Here is a 12,580-nt window from a genome sequence, read left to right as displayed (position 1 = left end):
CTTTAGATCACTTTGCCTCTTATTTTTTAAACCAATATTTGTCTTACTTTTTAGGGTACTTTTTGTATAATGAACTACAGCATAGCGAATAGTGCATCATACTTAACAACAAAGGGAGAAGTCAAATCAGTATCAGATTAAGCAATTGTCTTTAATCCAAGAATTAGTTACATCATTTCCTTATATCACAACAACAGTCACATTTTCCCTTTCGTCTTTTCTTTTTTATTATGTTGAACAGCAAAACAGACCTATAATATTAATGGGGAAATTCTCATAACTGGCTGTGTTTTCTCTTCTGATAGACGTTAAAGCCCTTGAATTATTCTGCCTGTTTTGTTTAAAGGGACTTAAAAGTACCAAAGTTAAGGCCTGTACACCCTCAGGGCCTCAATTACAAAAACACACTGTCGTACTCAGTCTTAATGCACAACATGTGATAGAAGCTGCAGTCCTTGTCCAGTTTGAAATCTTTATGTAAGAGAGAAAGTTGCCATCATAATCAGCTTTTCCATTGGCTGATGCACCAGCTTGTTGGAATCGACAGCAGCTTCTAGTTCCCTCTCGTGGTCAGAAATGCTCATAACAAGTCTTTGCACATATCCTCCTCAATTTACTTTCACATTTATGGCAGACGCTTTTATCCAAAGCAACTTCAGAGTTTACATTTTGCCAGTATTTGAGTGTTTCCAGGGAATCAAACCATATGCTACCAGTTGAGCACCAGGAACACCTAACAGGGCTCATTTTTGTCAGGGTTGTCATTGTTAACTAACACTAAAACTAGTAAAAAAACAAAGGTTTTTGATCATTTAAATAAAGCTGTGGAATATATATATATATACAGTATGTATATATATTTATTTCTATATGTATAAGATGAAAAACTTAAATTAGAGATGTTGCTTTGGCAACTTACTGATAGAAATAAGTTGTAAGCTTAAGTACTAAAATTATTTTTTTTTAAAAATAATAATGTTAAAAATCTAATAAATAGATATATTAAAAATCTAATAAAAATGACAAAAGCACATAACAAAATGACTTAAACTAAAATGAAAACTAAAATTAATACTAACAAATATGGATAAATGTAATATAAAACTAAAATAACACTGATTTCGATCTGTATTTCCACAGGGCGATAAAGGTGGAGAGAGGGTTCTTCAAAAGAAATGGACAACCTTTCTGAAAGCCCAGCTCCTGTGTTCATTGCCTGACGATGGGTTCCCCTTCAACATCATCCAGGACATGTTTGTACTGACCCCCAGCAAAGAGGCCTGGAAGAGTACCGTGTTTTATGGAGTCTTCACCTCACAGTGGTAACGTATCTCCTGAAATTGCATTTAGAATACAGATAATACAGTGAATACCATTGTGGCTATGCTTGTGTTCCTCTTAAACCTTTGAGAAAAAGAAGAAATTCAGCGTTCATTTCTGTTATTGAACCCTGCCTGGCACTCAACCAGACTCCTTTTGCTGTACTTAGTGTGGGAGTTGTGGGTATTGATTGAGTGCATTAACATGGGGCACAAGAGACAGGACAGGCAGGAGATGTCAGCGAGACTCAGAATAGCCTCCCTCTTGTGTCCGCCTACGCACCTGTTATGTCTGAGGTTAAATTAGACGCTTTTGCATTTTGTGTGCACTGATTTTTCGGCTCCTGTTTCTGAGTCTTTAAGGTGTGAGTAAGTGAGGTTGTTATTTTACAGTGTGGTCATGAATATGCATATGTATACTGATTGTAATGAATGTTGTGTTTGTGTGTACAGGTACAAAGGTGCTTCAGGAAGCTCAGCTGTATGTGCGTTTACCATGGATCAGGTTGAAGAGGCGTTTAATGGACGTTACCGGGAAGTTAATCGGGAGACGCAGCAGTGGTACACCTACAACCACCAAGTACCAGAACCCAGACCTGGAGCGGTACGTTTCGTGTTATGTTAAAAAACAACTCGATGGGACGCAACAGAACCGAATGTGGGGGATTTGAGGAGTGTTTAATAAAAAAAAATAAAAAAAAACACTGCGTCAGGAAAAACACAGTGCTTAAAAGGGAAAGTTCACCCCAAAATGTCATTTCTGTCATCATTTACTCAGCCTGATGTAAAAATATTTTGAGAAATGTCCATGCGTTTTTTGTTTGCTTGTTTTGCTTATACAATGGAAGTCCAAAGCTGTTTGGTTACCAACATTCTTCAGAATATATTCCTTTGTTCCTCTGAAGAAAGAAAGTTACCGTATACAGGTTTGGAATGACTTGAAGGTGAGTAAATAATGACAGAAGTATACATATTTGGGCGAACTATCCCTTTAAGAGAAGAAACACCCAAAAAAGATACTCGAAAAAGATCTCAACAAACTAGTTTGTTGGTGGACGACTAATTGACCAAACTGACCCATCTCTTTTAAACTGTCTTGTAGCCTATATTAAAGTCGGCATGAAATAAAAATTGTGATTGTGATGTATATTCGAGTGAAATGGCTTCTCGAACGAGAAAAAAATAAGAACGGGACTTGATTTGTCCATCAGGAGTTGATTGGATCATTGTCGTTTTTTGCTGAGTGACAGGTTGCTGGAAGGGAGAGATTACTGTCCCGTTCTTGCAACGGTGCACACATCATTAGCGAATTTGGATGTTTGATGAAAAATGGGCTAAAAAATTAATGATGCATTGATAAATGCAATCCTACATACAAAAATAAGAACTGACCACATTGATTTTATAGTGACTTATAGAACATCTTCTATACTGGTCAACGGTTGTAATAAGATTTTCACATGCCAATTCTAGCTAACATATTTCATTCTAAGGCAGCATTACGCAGAGATTATTTGACCGTGAGTTCAGGTCGTCTGAGTTCAAGATCTTTGGGTCGCACTTTAGATTAAGGTCCAATTCTAACTATAAACTCCTAATTACGGCTTATTAATAGTTAGTAAGGTAGTTGTTAAGTTTAGGTATTGGGTAGAATTAAAGGATGTAGAATCTGGTCATACAGAATAAGGCATTAATATGTGCTTTATAAGTACTAACAAACAGCCAACATCCTAGTAATATGCATGCTAATAATAAGCAACTAGTTAATAGTGAGAATTGGACCCTAAACTAAAGTGTTACCGACCTTTTCAATCACACTTCCAATCTGACTTGACATTGGTGTTTGTGTTGAAAGTTACATTGATTTTGGCGTAATTAAGCTGCCACTCACCAAACATCACTGAGAAAAAGAGCGATTTAGATATTGTGCAGTGTTTCTGAAGCATCTTTTTCCATCTTCATGCAGTGCATCACCAACGCGGCCCGTGCCCAAGGGATCTCGTCCTCTCTGCACATGCCTGATAAAGTGCTGAACTTTGTGAAGGACCACTTCCTCATGGATAGCGTGATTCGCAGCCAGCCTCTGCTCCTCAAACGAAACGTGCGCTACACGCAGCTCGCTGTGCACCGAGTACAGGCTCTTCACAAGACCTACGATGTGCTCTTCATCGGCACAGGTGAAGTCTTAGAACACAGCATGTGCATGTAAAGCTCAGGAATACACCATAGCAAATCTGATTTTATACTAATATTCCTGCATTAAAGGCTTTTTGATTGTTGCCCTAATCCCCATTAAGTTTTACTATAAGGGATTTTAAGTCCAGGATATCAAACCTTTATATCAAGCAGCATGACTTTATCTGTTGCTTTACACATTCATGCTGGTTCGTAACTACCGATTCAGTGCGGGGTAGTTCACCCCAAAATGTCATCATTTACTCATTTTCTGTCAAACACAAAGAAAGATAAATGAAATAAGCTGTGAGTATGATATTTGATACATCCGGCTTTTATGATAATCACAATAATGTCTTAGTAAGATGATATTTAAATGCTTGGTTTGTATGATCAAAGCTCTGTAGATTTAATTGTGGGGGGAAAATGCAATGCAATTCAATTGTCATTGCGAGATGTAAAAATAATTGTTAATCAAAAGCATGATGTATCGGTCATCTTTGATACTCACATTTTAAGTAAACCTTAGTTGCTTCAGTCTAGTAAGTGTTAATCTTGAAATACTACTAACAATATTAAATGTATTCTTAGGTATACTTTATAAAAATCATGAAAGCTTCGTCTCACATCACTTGTGTTTCGTTTCAGATGATGGCAGGATTCACAAAGCCATCAACGTTAATCACAAGATGTATATTATTGAAGAGCTGGTGATTTTCCCCGAGCCTCTTTCTGTACAACACATCGAACTGGATGATGAGAAGGTGCCTTAAACTCATTTACTTTCTTTGTACTTGTTATGCATGCTGAAGAACATTATGCATTAGCGAAATGACAGCGCGGCCGGAAAAAGGACCCTTCAACCGTAGAGATAGCGAGGCCTGGGAGGGAGATAATTGCGTCCCTGTTTTCTGCTCTGGGGAACTGTGTGTGAACAGATGGGAAACAAACAGTGTCTGCTCTGTCTACACACTACTCAGTCTATACTTCATATGTATATGTTACACCATATGAGCTATTTTAAAAAGGCCTATTGCCTCTGTCTTTGCAATTAACATCTATTAGCATTTACAGTATGTTTTTCAAGCGTCTTTCTACACTGGATGTTTGATTGTTCTCTAGATAGATTGTCCTAAGGAGTGTCCGTCTTGAGAAAGTGTCTAATTTCTGATGTGTTTGCGCTTCCAACAGGGACTGTTGTTTGTGTCCAGCTATTCTGGGCTGGTTGAAATCCCTCTTGCCAACTGCTCCAACTACCAGAGCTGTGGAGAGTGTGTGTTGTCTAGAGATCCTTACTGTGCCTGGACAGGGAAGCAGTGTTCAAATATCAAACATGCTCCAACTAAGAGGTTAGCATATTTCCATGACTTGTTGTACTAGTATCTATTGCACTTCAATTAGTATACTAACAAGTAATAAAATAGAGTTTAAAACATTAACACATAAATTATTTTCACAAAACACACACGTACATAAATTATTAAATTATAAAATTTCAAAAGAACACCATTTATTTGAAATATAAATCTTTTATAACATTAGAAATCTATTTACAGTTACTTTTGATCAATTTAATGTCTTCTTGTCAGATTAAAGTAGTAATAAAAAAAAAACTTAAACTTTTGAAGGTTTTTTTTTAGTTTACTCTATGTATGAACTGAATTTTAGTCTCTGCTCTTTTCTTCCTAGTCAATGGCAACAAGATGTGGATGATGCCAACACTGCCATGTGCAAAATGACAATGCCAAGCCCTCGTTCTGCAAGGCCGACTCCACCACGTGAGTAAAAGCCATGCTTAAAAGCCCTTTCACACTGAGCATGACACGATAAAGCCAAGCGAATGGCTGACGAATGGCGCTTTCACTTGCCTTCAGCTAATTCACGCCGGCACGATAGGTGGCGCTGACCAAGAATACATTTCTCCTCATGTATGCATCTCGTAGGTTTTCCGCTGCACGACATACAACAGTAAATTAAGATCAATAAAGTTTGGGACTACACAGAAACCATCATCGAGTGCATGTAATAACCTCCGACTGCGATCTAAAGTGGATTTTGATTAAAGAAATGGGCAGACGTGCAGTATTTGTAGTGTTTTATAATGAACTGAACGCAACACCTGCTTAGCATTTCTCATTCTTGTTATAAAAAAGACCCCGAGCCGCATGAAAAACACAGAACATTTATCGTCGTAATCATATATTTATTTGGCTTCTCAGTTGTTTATGTGCGGAACTCAGAACGAGGAAATGAACTCAACGTCGCCATTCGGAAGGGCAGGAGTTACGATCACATAATATGATTGGAAGCTCTGGAGCGAATGAGCTCTCTGACACACTCTGTATGCTTTTCAAACTCTTCATATCGCATAATTCAGTGGAAAATGAATAGAAATGATAATCTGTATAAAGAACATGTAAGAATAAATCTGTTCCTAAACACCACTGATGACACTCAACATCCATTCATACTTTTCTTTGGTGTACACTTTTTCAAAATAGCGGCATCACTCTCACACTTTTGTGCAACAGCAGCGGCTCGGGTAAGCTGAAAGCTAATTGGACGGCTCGTTTCATCGCGGGGCAACGAAGAAAAAAAAAACGACACGCTAGCCGCGAAATCACTGCGATTGATCACTCCCGGTGGAAATAGTTCCATTGTTTCTAGAATCCATTGTTTCGATTCTAGAGCGTCATCGCGAAATACATCGCTTAATCACGCTCACCGTGAAAGGCCCTTTACAATATCTAAACAGTGTGAATCACAATTTGTAGAATTTATTTCCAACAAACCACAAAGTGCTATAGAGTGCATGAGGCTAAGGCAAGCTGTGACAGTTACAAAAGCACTGTGGCATGTGGCATGACCAAACGCATTTACATAGTGCCTCCGGCAAGATGCTCTGATAGACTGTAAGTGATTGAAGTGGTTGCGTGGTGGTTTGCTAATATGTCAGATTTATGTTTGATTTATTAGTAACTAATAAGACCATCTTTCCCACAGGTGTTCCATCATGTCATGTGGTACAAATACCTGTCAACACATTTACGGTTCTACCCTGCAAGCTGCGATCCAACTTGGCTGAGAGGCGATGGGAGTACAGTCAAACCGCCGAGCGATTCGTCTACCCTAGTCCTGACGGCGGCCTGGTGGTCGTAGCCCAAGTGGACAGGGAGGAGATCTATGAATGTTGGTCTGAAGAAGGTGGCTACCAACAACTTCTGGCCAATTATTGCGTTAAAGCAGAGCACGAAAGCACCACCCTGACTGGACGATCCCGAACGCAGCTCGTGCCCCAAGGGGAGGCGATTATCCTGCCCGGGGAAACGTGGTCGCCGCAGAAAACCAAAACGTACTGGAATGAACTGATTGTTGTGTGTGCCTTACTGGTGTTCTCCCTGGTGGTCCTGTCGCTGTTTGTGGCATACAGGAACCGAGATAGGATGAAGTCCATGCTGAAGGAAGGCGAGTGCCCCAACATGCAACAGAAGAAACCGCGAATTCCAGGGAAGCACACGGAAAGCCTTCCATTAAACGGCAACAATATCCCGCCCTCTGTGTCTGACCACAAGGGCTACCAGACGCTCAATGATAACTACATCTGCAGCACTCCAACCCACGAATGCTCCTCACCCGAGAACAGCAAGAGCTTCTCGGAATCCGAAAAGAGGCCATTGAACTTAAAAGAGAGCCACGTGGAAATCTCGCCGACTTGCCCGCGGCCTCGAGTACGACTGGGCTCGGAAATCAAAGACTCGATTGTTTAAGTTGGTTTGGGATGACTGTTAAAAAAATTAAAATAGTGGCCTCTGAACTGAACAGCACCAAGGGAGGGACAGACTGAAAATGACTGGAAACGTACCATCACTGGGTTTTATTTTGCACTTTGTCTCCTCTCATTTTGTCTTGGTGATCTGTTCACATTTCTCAGTCACTGCCAAGTCTGTGAAGCACCCAGAGCCACGACGAGCGGGACGCAAGGCCTCGGGTACACTTTGAAAAAATAAGGCGGGCATTGCGAGAGACGCCGATCCAGTCGTCCCGCCCCGGTCCTCCGTCCAAAAATGTCTGGTGGCATCTGTGTGAAAGCAATACGATGCCCTCAGGGTTCACTAACCTGTCATGCTCCCATCTCATCCCTCGGTCTGCTGCGTAGAGTTGGTCGTCCTGTGAACGAGAAGATTCAAACTTTAGTCTAGAATAGAGTCTCTGCTAAACATAGTGCCTGACGGGAGATGATTAGCTGACATTTCAACACAATGTAAGATGTAGTGGTGCATCAAAACAAAGCTTTGATGGTATATGCAAAACCTTTGCACAGTATATCATCATGACCTCAGCACATAGCAGGCATACTATGCAAATCACATAAAGGAGAAGCTTCGTGTAGAGAGCTAACAAAACAGTACACGGCTGTCCTAGTACAATAAGTGATGCCACGACCTCAGTATTCTACACCGCTTCTCAGAGGTACACATGTTAAATAAAGTATGCAAGTGAGATTGAGGCATATAAAGAGCCCACAATGGGGTTTCAATGTGTAGAGGACTCCAAAGAAGGCATGTTAGCAATACTAAGAGTACATCCCAAGGCACAAATTACATTCTGAAGATGCAGAAATATGATTCTCTCTATATTCTTTATACCCCAATCACAATCAGTTGCTAATTGATCAATGGAATTCAAAAATAATTTAAAGCAGAGGTTCTCAGCCTTTTTGACTCCAGCACCCATTGTCCACAACAAAATAAGCATTAAGCATTTAATAAATAATAATAATATTTCAAATCACACTTTTAAAATGAGGCTTTCTCATACATATATAGAGATTTTTGGAATCCTGGTTCTACAAAAAGTTTTTGGGGGGTTTATTTTTAGTTTGTTTTGACTTATTTAATTGCTTATTCAGTCTTAAGTTATCTTGAAGCCCGTTTGGTTGAGAACCTCTGGTTTAAAGCGTATAGTTCACCCAAAAATGAAAATTCTGTCATCATTTACTCACCTTTTATCATTCTCCAAAGTTCTAGCTTTTTTGTTGTTGTTGTCCTAACAATAAAAGTCAATGGGGTCCAATGTTGTTTTGGCCCTCACTGACAAAAACAGTTCTTCAAATTATCTCTATTTGTGCTCAGCATAAGAAAGTCATAGAGTTTTGGAAGAACATGAGCGTGAGTAAATGAAAGCAGAATTTTCTACATAAATATTTCTTGAATCAGTGCATAATAGTCAATAGAAGTGACCAAACGTCTCTTGAGATTGTTTACTGATACAATTTTTTTTTGTTGTGCCAAAAGATTTTAGATTCTCTCATTTCACATCTCTCAGAAGCCCAAGTGGTCTTGACGGATATGTCAAGAGCTATTCTCTTGACTCAAAAGTGTACTTCTCTCAGATTAAAGACATTTATATTGCCATGTTGTAAATTTGAATAATGAATTTGCATTCGGACATAATGAAAACGAATTTACATGCCAATTTTACGCTAAGTTATGAGACCTATGCTCCTGAAGAGTGTAAAGTGACCAGCAGATTTTTTTTTTTTTTTCATGAAAAAGTGCCATGTTCACTATAACACCTTAAGTCAAAGCAGGCTAACAGATGTTTTTGGGTGGGAGCAATGACATATAGGTATATGAAACTACGTTATAAATCATCAGCTGCCAAGAGTGACATACTGGTTCTATTTCAAACACTACATTACTTGGTTACTGCAAAGCATTGGGGATGGGGATAATAACTTCCGCGCAAATGTAAGTTAGTATAGCATCAACATAAGGATCCATGTAAAAATGTATAGTTAAGAATACACAGACACAAATAATAATTTTTAAGAAACATCTATTTCCATTATCAAATTTTCCAGGAAAATTCCCAAAGACGAGCATTGTATATTGCACCACCCAAGTGTGTAATGTTTCATTGCCATTGATCTTTAAAGATCACACAGACATTTGTATTGTGAATGTAGTTATGTATTGATTGAAAGTGTTCCAAAATTCTTCTTTCAATAGAAACATTGTGTCTTATTTAAATTTATGCTGAATGTTTGAAAGCGGGACATTTACTTTTACATGATATTGACGGACAATGACTTTGATCACAAAGTTGTACAATTGTATTTGTAAGGGAATGTTATGAACATTCTGCTTTTTTTTTTTTTTTACCAAATTGCATTACAATTCTGCTTTTTTTCCTATTGTATTTGCACAGAATGTGGCAATGGTTGGAATGAAAGTGTCTGGGGATGAATGTTCTCCTGACATTGCTGTAGCAAGTACCAACTGAATGGTTTTGTTAAAGCCTCTGAGCTTGATTTTGTGACTTAAAGGGTTTGTGGGAAAGCAAATGTAATATTGTAGCCATTTTTGTGACTAAAACACGTGAACAAAGAGCAAACCTCACATGCATGTCTGCTCTGGTGGACTACACAGTAGAATTACCTAAAGTCGAAAACCACTGTATATCTATTGGTCTTCTGTGCAACAGTCCACTGCAAGGGTATGTCTCCACTGTGCTTATTAATATCTACAGAGCTCCCCTAATATATAAATATATATATATCAATCACACAAACACAAAACACTTACTGAACATATTTCAAGCACAGAAAAAGAAAAAAACATGTATTTGTAATAATAATATAACTGTTTTACATATACTCAGACCTCTGTTTAAAAATCACATTCAAAATATCATGCAAAAATCATTTAAACTAAGCAAATTTGCTTCTGTTTTTCAGTACATCATCAGATTATTATCACTAGCGTGCCGTTTTACGGAGTAGACAATGTGAAAACTTCACTGTACATCAGCTGCTACCTACAAGCGGTAGATTTAGTTACGTATATAGATAGTCGTATAGTCACATATTTCAGTGCTGAACTGACTCGGACATAAGAGTTACTGGACTGCATTAGTCTGTTACACTCTTAAATGCTCAGATACATTCTTTATAATGGCGCACCAAGATGCTCTGATCTATTGTAAGTTAATGTCTTGTAAACTTTAATGTAAAGGTGTATTTGTACATTTTGCTGCCAATGTAAAGAAAAAAAACCTGTTGTGAAATGTATTTTTTGTATTATACATCACTACTGTTTTGTTGTTTTTATTATATTGTACATAAAAGCACTTTAATTTTAATTTTTTAAATAAAAGAAATAAACCCACTGATTTTTACTGATTCAACATTTTTCTCGGGTCAATTACAGTTTTGAAACTTGCAAACTAAAGTTTTGAGTCAAGTGGCATCAAATTATATATATGATTAATGAAAAGATATAGACCTACTGTAATATCTCATAAACACATACCACTAACGGTCAGCTTATACATTTTATGGACACTTTAGGCTTCATGGCTCTCTTTTATGAAAATATCTTTACAAATACAGTACCGGTCAAAAGTTTGGAAACATTACTAATTTTAATGTTTTTAAAAAGTATTTTATGCTCATCAAGCCTGCATTTGTTTGACCAAAAAAACAGAAAAAAACAGTAATATTGTGAAATATTATTGACATTTGAAATAATGGCTTTCTATTTTAACATGCTTTTAGAATATAATTTATTTCTGTGATGCAAATCTGAATTTTCAGCATCATTACTCCAGTCCATGATGTCTCATGATCCTTCAGAAATCATTCTAATATGCTGATTTATTATTGATGTTGGAAACAGTTTTGCTGCTTAATGTTTTTTTTTTACAACCTGTGATACTTTTCTCAGGATCCTTTGATGAATAAAAAGTAAAAAAAAAAAGAAAAGCATTTATTTATTTATGTAATAATATACACTACAGTTCAAAAGTTTAGGGTCAGTATATTTTTTAAAGAAATTAATACTTCTATTCAGCAAGGATGTGCTAAATTGATAAAAAGTGATAATAAATATTTCTATTGTTATAAAAGATTTTAATTTTGAATAAATGCTGTTCTTTTTAACTTGTTATTCATCAATGAATAAAGAAAAACTATAACCGGTTCCAAAAAAATATTTTCCAACATTGATAATAAATCAACATATTAGAATGATTTTTGAAGGATCATGTGACACTAAAGACTGGAGTAATGGCTAATGAAAATTCAGCTTTGCATCACGGAAATAAATTATATTTATAGCATATTAAAATAGAAAACCATTATTTTATATTGTAATAATATTTCACAATATTACAGTTTTTTTCTGTATTTTTGATTAAATAAATGCAGGCTTGATGAGCATCTTTCAAAAACATAAAAAATAGTAATGTTTCCAATCTTTTGACTGGTACTGTCGCCTACATAAATCTCACTTTTCAAAGGGGTTTGAGCCAAGTGCTCACGAGCGCTCTAACATTTGACCGTAATAATGCTGCCATCGTGTGGCATGTCGGTATATTAACGACTCATCCTTGATTATAGCCGTAATCGTTGTGGTCATCATCACTACCTGTTTCTTCCAGGTTAAATAAAGTAACAAACAATAGCTGACATAGTTACAACAACACGATACTCATATCCAGTTACGTAAATAATTAAGTTCCTCTGGGTTTATGCGCGTGTGTTATTTGACGCATGTTTAAAGTTAATTATGACAGAAGAACCATGTAAACACTTGAGTTAGTTTAAGGTGCGGTGCCCTGTTTGCAGAATGACACAGCCAGAGAGACAATGAAAAATAATACAATTTCATAGGCTACCTTTTTATTTAGGCTACTTTTTGATTTATTTAACCTGACCTACTCTTTAATCAGTTTGTAATTCAGAGAAAATGTCAATGAATTGTATGAAATACGAGTGTGGCTATGTGTTGTGGTGGTCATTTACCAAACAAAGGAAGGCAAATGTCCTTCAGCAGATAAAGAACAGTCCACACCTGAGAGGGAAATGCCCTCGACAGTATGAACCCACCGCGCGCAACGGCGTCTGGCGCGCGACGGAACTACGTCAACGTGACGATCATGTTCATGCTCTGTTCATTTTCATTTTGGTGATGACTTTTGCGAATTTATTTTAGATAATTTTATTGTAGTCGTTACTAAATTTAATAGTAATATAAGCTAAATGTAGGCCTATATTAGAAAAATAATTAGCCATCATCATCTAT

At 37.2% G+C, this 12,580-nt stretch overlaps 1 protein-coding gene across 1 annotated transcript in view; it reads left to right on the top strand.

Moving 5' to 3' along the window:
* Positions 1-7,294, top strand: part of sema4ba (sema domain, immunoglobulin domain (Ig), transmembrane domain (TM) and short cytoplasmic domain, (semaphorin) 4Ba) — a 35,244-nt gene extending 27,950 nt beyond the window's left edge. The window contains exons 8-14 of the mRNA XM_056255706.1: positions 1,141-1,322; positions 1,773-1,923; positions 3,286-3,496; positions 4,143-4,258; positions 4,686-4,843; positions 5,184-5,272; positions 6,498-7,294. Coding sequence (XP_056111681.1) covers positions 1,141-1,322; positions 1,773-1,923; positions 3,286-3,496; positions 4,143-4,258; positions 4,686-4,843; positions 5,184-5,272; positions 6,498-7,261 — 1,671 coding nt within the window. The 3' untranslated portion in view covers positions 7,262-7,294. The remainder of the gene's footprint in view (positions 1-1,140; positions 1,323-1,772; positions 1,924-3,285; positions 3,497-4,142; positions 4,259-4,685; positions 4,844-5,183; positions 5,273-6,497) is intronic.
* The last annotated feature ends 5,286 nt before the right edge of the window (positions 7,295-12,580 follow it).

The sequence above is a fragment of the Rhinichthys klamathensis genome, unplaced genomic scaffold, assembly GCF_029890125.1.
Source record: "Rhinichthys klamathensis goyatoka isolate OS25496 unplaced genomic scaffold, OSU_Roscu_1.1 h1tg000005l_1, whole genome shotgun sequence".
Classification (NCBI taxonomy): Eukaryota; Metazoa; Chordata; class Actinopteri; order Cypriniformes; family Leuciscidae; genus Rhinichthys; species Rhinichthys klamathensis.
This window is presented reverse-complemented; position numbering and strand designations above follow the sequence as displayed.